Genomic DNA, 15,558 nt, shown 5'->3' on the forward strand with positions numbered 1-15,558 from the left:
AATTACGAATAGTTCGTAAGATTAAAGGGAAAGGAACACCCTAGCTATATAAGAAGTCTAAATACGTAATCTAGGGGTATAGCGATGTTAAAAAGGCGACGCTACTTATATAATTACTTATTATATAGCGCTATAGCTAACGATTAATAATAATACTAATAGCATCGCTATAGAAGAAGGGATACGAGATTTAGAGCTATAATATTACCTAGGCCTATACCTAATTAGCCACAGGGCTTATAAAGAAAATCCTAGCCTATTTACCGAAGGAAATAGCTAGTAAGTACTTAGAAAGTACGATTATTAAAGTGCTTAAGCTACTATATAGGCTCGTAGAATCGGGTACTTATTAATAAGCTACTTACTACGATTCTTATATTAATTAACTATTAATAGTTACCTCTACGTACGACCCGTACTTACTAGTCGCAGAGTACGAAAGTAACTAATTTAGGATCGTCGGAATATAGACCGATAATATATTAAGCCTATTCGATATTAACTTTATAAAAAAGGAGGATAAGGAGCTTTAAAAAGCGGGCTTTATAATAAAGCTAAAAGAGGTCCTTATAATAAATACCCCCTTAGTATTTAACGGCGGGATTTTTATAATTAAAAAAGAAACCGTCGTTTTTTAATAAAAGGGGTAGGGTAAGAAAATTAACCTTATTAATCCGAATATAACTAATATTAAGAAGCGGTATAAGGCTAAGCTCGCGCGAGGGGTATATATTATAAGTATTTATTAGCCTAAAGTAATATTTAACTACGCTAGGGTAGCGTAAGCTATAAATCTAACCGAACGGGACGTCGAGGTACTTAATAAGCGGCTTAAGTAGTAGTAAACGAATCTCGATCGAGGTCTCGTTTACTACTTAATTAACCTTGCGATTAGTAAGCTCTACGTCTTCGTTAATAAGTTATTTATAAATAATAACGACCTTATTTCGTAATTAGGGTATATTATTATCCTAGCTAACGAGAGTATAGGCAAGAGCGAATTTACTATATATAGTAATATAATTTATTATTTATTAATTAAAAGTAAGCGGGTAACGAAAAGTATACTAGCGTTAGAAGTCTATAGTATAGTTAATAGTATTAACCTCTCTTATACGATTTTAATAACGTTAAAGAAGATTACTAATCGAATTAGCTTTCTATTTATTCTAATAGTTATTTATACTGATTCCTACTCGCTATATAAATACCTCGTTAAATTCAGAACGACGAAGGAAAAGAGGCTTATAATCAATATTATAGCCCTTAGGTAATCGTACGAAAGGCGCGAGATACTTAAGATTTATTAAATTAATAATAAAAATAACCTCGTAGACGTTTTTACGAAAGTAGTACTAAATAAGGGATTAGAGTAATTTATAAATAGTAGAAAAGTTACCGTATAAATAGAGGGATAAGTTATATAAAAAAAGTAAAAAAAAGGGGGAAAAAGAGACGACTTAGTAAACGGGCCCGAGGTTGAATTATACCTCTAACCGTAATAGTTAAATCGATAAAAAAAAGAGAAAGTTAGTATTAAATTAGAAGTCTAATTCGACCGCGGTATATAGCCGACTACACAGAGGCTAATTAGGGGCCCTATTTATAATTATTATAGCTAGCCTAACCTACGGTTAGAACCTCCTTTTTATACCTACTACGCAGATATTTATATAGTTTAATTAATCTCTTCGTTAACTACGGTTCGAACTAACTACCTTATAATAGGGATACTAATAGTATGCTATAGGGTCCAGGTAGTTGATCCATCGGCACCAGCCAAGCATGTAGTCAACGGGAATGACGAATCCAGTGAAGATGACCAAAGCGAGAATCAAGATCGACGCGGGAACCATGGCCTGCGACAATGTGCGGGACAAGGAGGCACTGATTGGCATTAGAGTCACTCTTGGTAAGGAGAGAAACTGACTTACATAGATCTGAAAAGACCAGACATGGACAGCACCATGAGGAATGTGGTTAACAGGAAAAAGAAGAAGTTGCCGGGTTCTCTGTTCAGGTTCGTCATGAAGTAGATGATCAGGTCGTAGCAGATGGTATTCGTGATTTTGTAGGGCATGTCTACCAAAACTGAGGAGAAGGCTTCCGCCGAGGAGTGGTAGAAAGCATAACGACGTTGCTTCTCGACGATGAGCCGTTGGGCGTACTGAGTGAGAATCTCGAGAGCACTGGAGAATGCATTGGCGAGAATGGCGACGAAGAGAACCGCGGATCGACTGTAGAAGGAGGACGTGTTTTCCGGGAGGTTGTAGAACAGGGAGGACATGATGAGGGCCGTGCACGAATTGGCAATCAGGGAGAACAGTGTCAGACTGGGGTCACCCTTAAGCAATTTGAAGCCACGCCAGAGGCAGAGTTTCACTTGCTGTCCGTACGAGAGGATGAAGGGAGACTTGAGACGTTGGTTCTTGGCTTGGACCGACTGCTTCTGGTTTCTGAAAACTTCGGCATCCGGGCCATCCAAAGGATGATCCGTCTTATACTGCTCAATCTGCTGCTTGAGAGCCGCGCACTCGCGACTCTCCTTCCAGCACGCAGCGAACTCGTCAGGCGTCCGAGGTACGCGAGACTCCCAACCGGGACGGATTACACGCTCGGTAGGCGCCGTCATCGAAGTGAGGAAGTCAGGGGTAGTCTGACGGGCTGGGCACTCGAAGCCGAGGTTGATGAAGTACTGGCGTGCCTCGGTGGTACAGCCAAAAAAGATCTGACGGCCCTCGTAGAGAACGGCAACCTTGTCGAATAGATCGTAAGCACTTTGAGGCGCCTGATAGATCGAGACGGCACAGGTCTGACCAAACAACTCAGACTGCAAGCGAAGGGTCTTGCAGAACTCGACAGCGTTGGCGGAGTCGAGACCTCTGGTTGAGTTATCCCAGCACTGCAAAGGAGCATTGGACAACGTCGCTTCGGCAATAGTCACACGCTTGCGCTCTCCACCAGAGACACCACGGACGTAGTTATCGCCCACACGGGTGTTGACGGTGTGGCTGATGCCGTACATGGCCATGACGACGTCGCGGAGGTGATCGCAGTACTGGTTGGCGGTAACACCAGGGGGCAGGGTTCGTGGGCAGCGGGCACGGGACGCGAAGGTGAGGGTATCGCCCACGGAAAGTTGAGGGTAGTGGACATCGACTTCGGCAGTGTAGATGGCGTCACCGGCGTGGTGCTTGTGGAGTTCCTTTGCCGAAAGACCCTGGTAGTTGAAGTAGGCACGCTCATCGGTGTAAATGCCATTCATCTCTCCAGCGATGGTCTTGAGGAAGGTAGAGCAGCCAGATCCTGGGGGTCCAAGAACGACGAGCATCTCGCCTGCCTCTACGATGCCGTTGAAATCGCGGAGAATATCGATGCGGCGTTGGCCTCCGGTCTTTGAGGTGAGGTTGCGAACGAGACCAGGAATCTCGAGCCAAACGTTTCCGACATCCTTCTGGTAATCCGTCTCTTGGCCGAATCCGAAGACGTTCAAGTCCTGGTAAACAAAACCAGCAGTTCTATATCCTGACCCGTGCTCATTGGTGACATTGGCAAGAGTCTTTGCCCACTTGCGAGCGCTGAAATTCTTTCCGTTCGGGTTGAGGGGCGAATTCGGATCCTCGCTGCCGAACAATGCCATGCTGTCTCCATCGATGTTGACCGCGGAGTGTCGCGTGTACTCCCGAGCTAGTTCTTGCACGATCGACTGGCGACGTTCTAGTTCCGTGTCGTTGCCGTCATCTTCCGATGTTGATGCAGCGGATCCATCGCCGGCTTTCTCGTACAGAGAATTGTCCTTGGGCTTCGAGGTCGGGAGTGCTTCCGCGTTTTGAGTGAAAATTGCATCGTGATCGACTACTGTCTTCTGACTGCCGGCCGGGGAACGGGTCGGCAGACGAGACTTCTCGTCTGAGTTAAAGGCGGACATATTGTCGGTTGGTAAATTAAGGTATATGGGTGTCCTGAGATGGCTGGCTGATGGAGCGGTTGCAAGTATATCTTGCTATCCTATTATCACGAGAGGCTCTGTCAGTCAACAGTATCTCAATCACATCACGTATGCGGAAGCCTACCGGTCAGCATCAACCAGTTGTTCGCTCGGCTTGTTGTGATAGCCGCTGAGGGAACAGTCTCAGTCAGATGAAGAGAGGGAAGATATTATCGTAAGTTGTGGGTGTGTAAAAGGCAGGAAAGCCCATGTAATAGCTTTCGGCTGAAGACTCGAAACATATGATGAAAATAAGCCTAGATCTAGACTTATCAACATGTCAACGGAGTGTCTCGCTCCCCGTGTGTCCCCGGCCCATAATACGCAAGGGGTCCATCTCAGCATCCGAAGGCTCAAAAGTAGATCCAGAGCCCCGGGTCATCCGTGCACCAGATATGCCACAATCTCACAAGTTGACGTAGAGACACGTTGGTTGAGTACTGGAGCTTGATTAGGGTATCCAAATTCTTGCATCTTGTCATAGCCTGCAGCCCGCGTGTAAGTGAAAAGTGTGGGTCGATGGCGGCGGCTCCCTTGGCGGCGATCACCACGAAAAAGTCCGCAATGTTGTTAGGAAGTCGGAGGTGTGGGGCGGTCTCCATTATACGGGCTCTCGGAAAGTTGAAGCGACCCGAGCGGGCGCCGTCGACCCCGTATGCTTTTCCGAGATGTCCAAATTCCCAACGTCTAAAGACAGCTTATGTCCAGACTGAAAAGACCATTCGTTCATTTAGACTTCATTTTTTTGGAACTTGCTGCACTTTGTTTTCCAGGCTTCTCAGTAATCCAAGACCCCCTTTTTTGACTACATCAAGCACCAAGGTGTGCAACACTAAATTTCAACGACATGGCTCGACCACCATGAGGCACAAGCACTGTCACATCACTCGAAACAGACTTTAAAAACACTGCTACCTCTTGGAACGATGCGGGCTCCGATAAATCTTATAGATTCCTCCCCCATTCACCCTGTTCATCGTTACATCCACTTACACCGATTCTTCAGTCTACCCTCAAGGACCATCGAACGACAAAGTTGACAAGAACACACCAATCCGAAACGGGATGCACGTCATGTCTAATGACTTTCATGAAGCTGTGGTTGCCACGGCATTAGAATTTTGGTTGTGACGAAAAGAGCCAACATTGCCGCCAAGGCGGACATTTTGCTTGTTCGCAAGTGCTAGCTCAAGCTCTTCGGGGTCCGCTTGCAAGACCGCGGACAGCACCCTACTCCATTTGTAAGCCGTGTTGCCGCTACGGACTGTGCATATGTGGAGTCTTCGGTGTTCTTGTTTGGGACACCCATCAGAATTGGCTGTTCACTCCAAGGGTCGTCCCGCACGATCAAAGCTATCAATCTTGCGGTATTATGTATGGCTCATACTCAATCATATTAGGTTCGGGCTCTCCTTACGTCTCCATGGAAGTCTTTGCAACCAGGGTACAGGCTCAGGGAGCATTCGTCATTGCCACAAGCTAGCGGAGGAAGAAGCCCCTAATCCCGAGGCATCGAAAGAGCTTCATCTGCGGGCTAACGATGGCGGCAGGCGGCGCAAATCACAGCCCAACGGACCAAACCCACCACTAGGAGGCTGTATCCAGACTCCCACCTACCGGCGGCAGAGCGGGAATGGATGCTAGCAGGGCCGGAACCCTTCTATTGTTTCTTCTTCATATCCGCAATTTCTAGAACCTGCCTTCTTGGTGTCTGTGACGCTAGCATCACAGTGGCTGCGCCCTGGAGTGTTATCAGAGAAACCGAGATTCAGGAGACTGCAGGACTCCGTTACACACCGCAGCCCTGTCGGCCGCTTCCTTGCACCCGAGCCAGCGATGGAGTACGGATAGACGGTTCACGAGCGAGGCGGCGGCATTGTACCGCGTAAGCGGGAGTCACATCGCCAATCTCCTGGACCGAACGGTGTCCGACGCGGCATGTAACGCCAAGCCGTACAAACACGCTCACGCCAGATTCGTCAAAGATACGAGGACGCCTGCAAATCAGCCTCAGGTAAGGTTACACTCAATACCGTAAACAACCAACAACTTTGAGAGAATACTTGATAAGCTCGGATTCGACATCGCACTTCTTGCCAGTGACACGGCCAGTTTCTTCGACTCATCTCCGGCCAATCAAGGTCCCTTGTTCTCCAGGCTGGCATGACGCCCACAAACGTATAGTGCAACGATTTCCCTTAAGGATACTCGCTAATTATCACGGATCCAGGCCACCAAAGAAATCATCTATGACAGCAGGCGCTTTGTCTGGAGGAGGGCAGCGTGAATCTAAGAGTACAATCAATACGAGTTATGCAAACCTCGAAAGCAAGCTAGGCTTGAGAGGAAGCCTGCTTCAGGTAGGTGGAGTCGAAACGATAGACCATTGATTTGCCTTGCAGCAAAATAACTTGAGAGATTATCGATTGGGTCCTTCAGAGAAGCGGATATCTCTCCACAAACACCAATGCCGAAGTCTGCCGTCTAATTGGTCAACTTGAAGTGGTTTTCAACCTCAGGCCAGGACTTCCAAGCGAAAGGGGGAGACGACAGTTGCTTGACGAGTGCAGAATATTGTTGAGAGATGAGAGAAGTAAGTTGCTACAATTGTGAAAGACTAAAGAGCAATTCTTGCGTAACTTTGAAACCTCCAAGATGCGCCACCATCGGTGGTCTACGGATGTTACCACATCATTATTATCTCCTTTTGTCAGCGCAACTTGAACTTTTGCTCCTTCCTGTCCCCTATTTGCCACTGAATCTTGCGCTATTCCATATTTAAAGCCGTTGAAATGAGCATCTCCAACCTAGCGGTAACCCTCATCACTCCCTTCCAGACGGATGATGATAGGGGTAGAGCAACCAAACTGCACAACGGCATCACCGACAGCCATGTAGCCTGAATCCATCCCGAGGAGACCCTCGCTTGTGATGTAGCAGCAACGTCCTCTTATATGGTCTCCAAAGTGTTATTGGATAAATTGTCGTCGATTCTGTGGTCCGATCGTTGTTGTAGCGTCGACGTATTTCTTAAGTTCTTGGTCAAGAGGGATCTTAGGCAGACGTTCACGCAGCAACGACGGGGAGACATGGTTGGAAGCCGTCGTCCACTCCTCGGGGCTTTTCGCCTCTGGTGGTTTAAAAAGAGCACAGCCCTCATGAGGCCACGTAGAGGTGGTAATAGTATATAGCATCTATTAAGATGAAGAATGAGAGATTGAGAGGCGGGCTTTTATAAAGAAAAAACTATTCAAATAGACTTTTCTAAGATACAACAGCATCTAAGTTTTCAATTCAAGTGATAAATGAGAACCATTTTCCTAATGAAGTTTAAAACATTTATCCTAACTTCAAAAAGTCCTTGAGGGTTTTTTTTTTGGTTTTACCGAGTCAACAAAAACGCTGTGTTTAGTAGGTTAAGAAATTTGTTGCTTCAAGGTGATTCGAACCGACCTTCGATTGATGAGCTTGTATCTCCAAAAACAAATAGTACAATAGCGTTGGATGATCTAGGAAGTGCACCGGTTGTAGCGCTCTTGGCCACGCGGGAATTGGGTTTTTGTAAGACTCTCCTACCAAAAGCTGTGAAAAGGGTAGATAGATTGCAATGTTCCTCTCAAAGAATTGATCGGTCTTCTACAGTCGGCCTGTGCTCGTCAGAAGGGGACAACATCAGTCATTGGTAGTAGGAGATACTGCCACAGGGTAGCAAACGCGAAGAGATTAGATAGACGAAGTAGACGTCTTGGAAGAATGATATGGAGGCAGAGTATAAGTTTATTCATGACTAGTGAGAACTGGTGCTTGCTCAGGAGGAACCCGCAATATGACCTCTCTGTAACATCCTAGCCTGCCAACAGTGGGGACGATCACGAATTCAGGGTATGCCGAATGAAAGTGTGATCAAATTCACTGCATAGCCCACCAAAAGCACTTAGAAGCGGCACTGCGGCCATGTCTGCATATTCAACTGATCAAGGCGACCCGCGCTGGTGTTATCCCACCTCTTGCTCCTCTCACCAAGGCTGTTTGTGAACCAAACTCCAACTGCAGTCTTTTGCGCTATGAACACTGGCTGATCTTCTAGGTTATTGCTTGACTCTCGACTTCTATCTCAGATCAGCTGGCTCAGGTTAAGAGACCGGCTTCGCGGTAGATGAAGGTTCTGGTAATCCAAAGTCCGGATCGATATCAACCTCTTGAACAACACACACTTTATTCTAATAATCCCTCTCAAAGAGAGAGATGGCAACGCGAACTTCAGCCTTCCTCTTGCCCGATGAATCAAGTGACGTGAAGTCTCTGACATCTGGTTTCCGAGCAACCTTTTCTCAAAACCCTTGTGGCAGTGCCACTCTCATCTGCTTCGGGTCCCAGCCAGATGGCGACAGACTTGGCCGAGCTGTAGATTCTGGTCGTGAGCTGAATTCTCTGTATCTTCTCTACAGAGTTTTGTTGGTCAATGCTGAGTACATTCACCCATACGAGGACTGCGTCCTTCTGTTGTCGAAATGCCCTCATAGCGCCACGAAGGCTGAAGAAACACGATTTCTTTGCCATCGAGTTCTAAACGTTTGGTGTCTCCCGGATCGCCCCCAGGCGTAAGATATAGTAACGAAGTTGATGGGCTTGTTATGGATCCGTGCAATATTTCGAGCTTTATTGCGGAGGTCCTTGCCGGGAGAACTCTGATCAAACGAAACTTGTCTCTGCCGAGTTATCTATAATGATAGACTTTGTTACCGAAGCCCCGACATGCGCTAGTAGAGCGCGGCTGCGTAACCAAGGGTTTGTTCGTTACAAGGCCAAATGCAACGTTGTTCCGATGCATAGGCCCCTTGTTCTGGAGAGAGCGTGCTTCTGCAAATGGGCTACTGTAGCCAGACTCCACAGCTGTAGAATGATGCTTCTGTTTTTGAGATCTCACTTGTATGACAGGTGACGACGGTTGGGGTGTGGTCCTTTTTTTCTGCCGTAGTTCGTTGTCGGAATGGTAGCCCCGGGCTGGGCGAGGAACTGAAAGATACCGGAAGTCATCTTCATAAGAACCTTTGATACTCCTGTCTGCCATGTTCGCAGGCTATTGCGATTGCTATTCTACGATGATAACGAGTTGCGCAAGAAGTCAAGCTTTGGAAACAGGGAAAGAAACCTGTTGGTATCCCTATCACAGGGATATTGGTTGATTGGTTCGAACCGTGTGTTGACGAAGTAGGTCAATTGACTATATAATCTGCTGCGTAGGTGTAAAAGGGAGGTTCCAACCGTAGGTTGGGCAGGCTGCGATAATCGGAAGTAGGGCCCTAATTGGCCCCTGCGCAGTCGGCCGTACGCCGCGGTCGAATTAGACTTCTATCGTAATAGCTTTAACTATCCATAGACTTACCGTACGTTACGTAACTTTAGTTATATAATTACCAAGGCCTACTTCGCTCGTACCCTTTATATTAAAGCGAGCTTTATACTTATTTCTTATTTTTAATAAATAACCGTTCTCTTTATATATATTAATATTTTTATAATAATTTTATAATAATTATAAGTTTAGCTCTAACTTAGACCCTTAGACCTTTATTAAAAAGTTATTTTTTAAGGATTATAGTTTATTATATCCTTTTTTATAATATTATTTAATCCTTATTATATCCGTTAATCTTATTTTTAAACGAATTAATATTTTTTAAAAAGACTATTAATATTCCTAAGTAAAAGCTTAACTATTAGTAAAATTAGCTTAAATAATACTTTATTTTACAAGTTAAGGCTTAGTTAAAAAACGTTTAGGACTTACTAAACTTAGATAATTTTATTTTTTTATTAAATTTATTACTCTTTACTAAGTTTATTTTTTAATCGAGGAGTATATTAAGATATAAAATATTATTTAAAATTAAGTATATAAAATAGCTTTAATTAAATATTAATAAAACCTTAAGGAGTTTACTTAATAATAAACCGAATAGTTAAGAAGCGAGGCTATGATTAAACCTTTAAATAAAAACGATTAAATTAAATAACTAATTATTTTAACAAAACTAAAGGTTATAATAACGAATTAAATACGTTTTATTCAAGAATATACCTTTCTTATTTAGTAAACTATATTTAAAATAATCTCTTATTTATAAAAAAAAAGATCGTTCGAATTAATGAATCGTTAGATTTTTTTATAATTACTTAAGAAATTTTAAAAAATACGAAAAAGGAGCTTATTAATTCCTTAAATTACTCTTTTTATATTATAATTAAGGTTCTTAAGTAAGAGTACGTACTACGTAACTCTAGTTTATTTATAATTATAAAAAAGGAATTTAATATAGTTATAAATAGGGCGAACTTTAATATTAATTTATTAACCTAAATTAAAGACTTTTTTTTAGCTTATTATTAAGTAATATAACTTAAGCTATCCGAAGTTTAAGGGACCCTCGTTTTAAAAACCTTTTTTTACGTAATTATATATTACTTTATTCTAAACTAGTTTACTTAAGAGCTTATTAAGATTATTAAATTAAAATAAAAAGGGGAAGCGATCTTTAATATAGGGTATTATACTAAGATTTTTAATAACTTTTTATATAAAAAGGCGGTATATAATAAGAGTTCTAAACGAACTCTTATAATATTTATAATATTAATAAGTTATTTAGATTTTTTTAAATAGAACGAAGCGACTCTTAACTCGTTTATTAATTATTTTTATAAAGGGACCTATTATTAAAAACTAATGAACTATATAACAATAGAGCTTATTTTAATAAATAAAACGAAATTAGAATATATTTAGCTAGGCGCCGATAATACTTAGAAAATAATTTCTTATTTAAACTAAAAAGAGTATACTCACTTTTATACTAACCTTATTTAAAAAGGCTAAATCTATATAAAACCCCTTTTTAAATAGAGTAATAATAACTAAGGTTATTTTAAAAAAGGAATTAATAAGGACGTATAACGAATTAATATAAATATATAGCTCTTAGGGACGTATAATATTCTCTATTTCTAATTAGTTTAAAAAAATAGTACCTCTTTATAAAAATAATAAAAGTAATTATATTAATATAGCTATTCTTATTATCCTTTTTAACCTAAGCTTTAGTTTAAGATTTTTAAAAATAAAAATATTATTATAACCCCCGTACTTATTTAGAATTATTATATTACTTATTTAAAATTTATAAATTTTAAATAAACTAATAATCTAAGTTTTTATAAATCTTAAATAAATAAAGCTTTTTTTATATTATATATTTAAAATATATAAGAAATAAATTATAATAACGTTTACTTAACTACTTTTTTCAATATAGTTATAATAATTTATTATTATTATAAACTACTTTTTATTAGCTCTATTCTTTTTTAAATATTAAGCTATATTAACTATTTATTTATATAATTCCTTATTATCCTCTTCTTATTAAAAATACTAAACCAGCTCTTTATTTATTACTAAAATAAGCTTAATATTTAGCTTTAACTTAGCTAACTTATTTTTTTTATAAACTTAGCTAGTATTAACTTATTTTTATTCTTAAATAAGTAGTTTTGTTTTTTATTACTAATACTTTAATTATTATAAATAATATAGGTTTAATTAACTAACTAGCCTTTTTTAAATAAAGCTAATTATAATAAAATAGGTTATATTATATTCTTTAGCTTATTATAAAAGGATACAATAATTTTAAAGTTAAGGATTTAATAATATAAATTTAAAGAAAACGTTTTTTAAAAACGTTACTAAGAGTATACTTCTTATTTATTAAAAATAATTAAATTAAATATTTTAAAATAGATTTTATAGTAATATAAGATACTTAACTTAATTAAAATAATATAATCTAAGTTATAAAATCCGAAGAGGTCTAAGAATAGCCTCTTACTAAATAATATTACTTCTTTTATAAACCAGCTTTACGTCCTAATTAAAATAAGATATTTTAAAAAAAGTATTATTCGAAATTTACTTAAGTATTTAAAACGAGTACTTATATACTCCTAGCTTATAAGTACCTCGTTTTTTATATAAGCTTAGTAAAAGTATAGTTCTTAATTACTAATTATATTTTATATAATATTAATAAGCTAATATAAATAACTAAAATTATTTAAAAAATAACTTTTAATATTATTATTACTTAACTTAGTATTAGAAATAATATAAGTACTAAAGTTTTAATATTTTTAAATAAAATAACGGGCCTATTATACTTTTAAAAATAAGTATATTACGTAAAAGTACTAAATGATTAGGTATTAGTTATTAAACTTTTTATAGAGCTTAGTCTAGGCTTTTTTAAAAATATACTTAGTTTTAATAAAAATAGTAAGCTTTTATATTATAAAGACCTTACGATATATATAAAGGGGGGGCTTATTAATAAGTATATTAATATAAGCTTTATTTTTATTACTTAACGTAATTATTATTTATATTAATAAGTAATATTCCTAGTTATTAAACCTATTATTATTATTATTATAACTACGGTTTTTAACTTATTTTTATTTAGCCCTAAGTATAATATTAAAATTAATATAGTAAATATAGAGTTATTACTAAACGTCCGGGAACTACTTATTTAGTATAGTTTTTATTTATTTATTATAATTTATAATAATAATAATAGGGTAATAAATTAAGTATTAGTTTATAAGTTAGCGAGTACTTATTAAAAAAAACTGGAAACCCTCTAGTTTTTTATTATTATTAAAACTAAATACGGCGTTATAAATAGATTTAAAATAAGTTTACTTAATAATTCAAAAAAGAGAGAGCTTAAAACGATTAGTATTATAAGTATTATTAAAGCTAATTATTTTAAAGAATCGCTTTTATATTTAGAAATAGTAAGGAAAGGTTTAAATAAGGCTAATAAGGTAGTTTAGCGTATTATTTACTTATTTTATTGTATATAAAATATCTCGCTCGTTAAATAATTTAATTAACGCTATAATTAATAAGTATTTAGCTAGTCTTTTTTAGTTTATATAAGCCTTGGTATTATAAATATTTTATTAAGTAAATAAGGACTCTAAGAATTATTTTTGAATAATAATACGTATATTACGTACTTAAATCCTAACCCGTTAGCTTATAATTTTAATAATATCTTTAATTAGCTAAGTAAGTTTATAATAAGAAAGATATATAAATATTTTAAAACTAAGCCTATAGTTATATTAGTTATATTAGGGATTTTTATATTATTATAATAACTATTATTCCTCGACCTTAGCCTTAGTAATTAACTTCTATTTATAACTATATTTTCGAGATTTTTATTATGTTAGACTTATATTATAGCTAGGCTTAGAATATTTATATTAATTATATTAAAATATATACTAAATATTCTTTTTATTTTACTTATATTTATAATATTTTATAATACTAAAGCTATTAATTTTAATAAAAGTATTAACTTAATTAAAAAGACTATTTCTTATTAGTTCTAAGCCGCTAGGAATTAGTAAGTTTAGGGTTTTATTTAAAAAAAGGGAAGAAGATTTATTATTTTAAGTATAATAAAAAGTTATAGTTTAAAAAAATAATAGATTTAAAAAAGGGTTTTATTATAAAAGTAAATAGAATAATAAGTTTATTTAAAAACCTTATGTTTTTTATTATAAATAGCTTTGCTTATATTATTAAATAAGGCTAGTTATTAACTTTTTATTAATTTTAATAACTTATACAATAAGCTAAAAAATATTATTAAACTATTTTATAATAAGCTAAGTAAGTTATTAAAATTTATTAAAAAGAAAAGAGGGACTAGGCTCTAATAATATTTAGGGGAGGGTAGTATACTAAGTAGTTTATATTTCTCTTAAAAATAGTATATAAAATAAAGTATAGGCTATTTAAACTCTTTATTAAAAAGGGGAGGACTATATATTAATAAGAATTAAGGAATAGTAAAAAGTTAAAAAATATTAGTTCTATTAAAGAATTTCTAATTAAAATAAAAAGTTAGTTCTATTCTAATATATTAGTATAAATAGTAAAATAGTAATTACGCTTTTTATAATAGCTTAGGTAAAATATCGTTTATTAAGCTATTATATATATAAGGATTATTAATTTTATAAAACTAATTAATACTAATATAGCTTTTATTTAAAATAGGAGATAATAATATATTATTATTATTAAAGCGTTAGCGTTTTATAAAATAGTTTTAATTATTTAAGTTATTAAATTAAGCTTAGTAACGTAGGCTTAGTATATAAGCTATTAAAAAAGCTATTTTATAATATATAGATTAATATAGCTTTAAAAAAAAGAGGATATAAGACGCGTTAAGTTAATAATAGCTTCGTAATAAAGCTCCTTTAAAATATAATTATATAAAAAAAATTATAAAAAGGGATAGGTATTTTAAAAAAAAGTAATAGAATCTAAGTATATTAATAATAGATTTTTAAACTAATTAGAAATAGAGAATATTATATATCCCTAAGAGCTATACGTCCGTATTAATTCGTTATGTATCCTTAGTAATTCCCTTATTTAAATTAAGTCTTTTTTTAAACTTAATAAACTATTTTTAATTTATATAGTTTCGTTATATTATATAAACGAGGCTATTTATAATTTCTTTTATATTAAGTCCTCTTTTTTTAAATTTAAAAAGTTACTCTTTTATACTAACTAGGAGTCTTTATTTAATTCGTTTTTTAAAAAAGTAAAGTATGTTTTTTATAACGGGGTCCGTCTTAGCCTTTTTCTTTATATCTTTATAAATTTAAAAAAGTATTATAATATATTTAATATTATTTCTTTTAAAAATATAGGGTTAATAAGTAAGTAATTTTTTTTTATTACTAGGGTTTTAATAAGAAGTAGTATAATATTATATCTTAATTATTCGTTATTTTTAAGTTATTTTAGGTACTATCCGGTTTATTTTTTACTATTTTAGTAAGTAAAATAGTTATTATCGTAGTAAGCTATTTATAAAAATTATTTATAAAGGACTTCTTTATTTATAATATTAGCTCGCTTTTCTAAGATAAGTTAATATTAAATACGTTTAGGTTATTAATAATCTCTAGCTATATATTTTATTTTATTATAGTTATAGTACTTAAAGTCCTTTTTTTAACGAGGTTTTTCGTATTTAATAATACTAAGGTCTATTAGTCCGCTATAATACCGTATTATAGTAGTTATTAGTTTATACTTACATTTATTATTAAGTTTAGCTCGGTTATTTTAAGTATTTTATCCTTTTTATTTAAAGCGTCGTTCGTAAAATTAATTATTAATCTTAATTAACTATTATATTAATATAATTATAGAGTTCGTCTAGCTAGTCCTTACGAAAAAGATTATCCTTAACTTTTTCCTTTAGGCTATAATAAAAAGTTATTATAAGCGCGTTATTACCCTAATTAAGTTTAGAAATAATTTATTTTAATTTTAATATATACTTATTAGCTAATCCTTTTTATATAAGGGTTATAAGCCTTTATTTAGTAATTCGTTCTTTATTAAGGTTACTAAAGGTTCTTTTAAGCCTTTTTCGAACTTATTATAGTTATTAAAGATTTTTTTA

At 35.6% G+C, this 15,558-nt stretch overlaps 4 protein-coding genes across 4 annotated transcripts; 1 reads left to right on the forward strand and 3 right to left on the reverse strand.

The window, feature by feature from the left end:
* Window positions 1-1,733: 1,733 nt before the first annotated feature.
* Window positions 1,734-3,928, reverse strand: CLUP02_13851 (multidrug resistance protein CDR1; the record flags this gene model as incomplete). The annotated part of the gene is made up of 2 exons (XM_049292788.1): window positions 1,734-1,887; window positions 1,935-3,928. The coding sequence occupies 2 exons, from the start codon at window positions 3,926-3,928 to the stop codon at window positions 1,734-1,736; spliced, it is 2,148 nt and encodes a 715-aa protein (XP_049149934.1).
* Window positions 3,929-4,656: 728 nt separating this feature from the next.
* On the forward strand, window positions 4,657-6,891 carry CLUP02_13852 (uncharacterized protein; the record flags this gene model as incomplete). Its single annotated transcript, XM_049292789.1, has 13 exons — window positions 4,657-4,673; window positions 4,762-4,810; window positions 4,940-5,089; window positions 5,176-5,229; window positions 5,301-5,432; window positions 5,539-5,734; window positions 5,791-6,002; window positions 6,101-6,166; window positions 6,219-6,271; window positions 6,326-6,348; window positions 6,405-6,581; window positions 6,644-6,697; window positions 6,800-6,891. 13 exons carry the CDS (start codon window positions 4,657-4,659, stop codon window positions 6,889-6,891), a joined length of 1,275 nt encoding a protein of 424 aa, XP_049149935.1.
* Window positions 6,892-8,102: 1,211 nt separating this feature from the next.
* Window positions 8,103-8,548, reverse strand: CLUP02_13853 (uncharacterized protein; the record flags this gene model as incomplete). The annotated part of the gene is made up of 2 exons (XM_049292790.1): window positions 8,103-8,153; window positions 8,327-8,548. 2 exons carry the CDS (start codon window positions 8,546-8,548, stop codon window positions 8,103-8,105), a joined length of 273 nt encoding a protein of 90 aa, XP_049149936.1.
* Window positions 8,549-8,705: 157 nt separating this feature from the next.
* Window positions 8,706-9,059, reverse strand: CLUP02_13854 (uncharacterized protein; the record flags this gene model as incomplete). Its single annotated transcript, XM_049292791.1, has 1 exon — window positions 8,706-9,059. One exon carries the CDS (start codon window positions 9,057-9,059, stop codon window positions 8,706-8,708), a length of 354 nt encoding a protein of 117 aa, XP_049149937.1.
* Between the last annotated feature and the right edge of the window lie 6,499 nt (window positions 9,060-15,558).

The sequence above is a fragment of the Colletotrichum lupini genome, chromosome 7 (genome assembly GCF_023278565.1).
Source record: "Colletotrichum lupini chromosome 7, complete sequence".
In the NCBI taxonomy this organism is placed as follows: Eukaryota; Fungi; Ascomycota; class Sordariomycetes; order Glomerellales; family Glomerellaceae; genus Colletotrichum; species Colletotrichum lupini.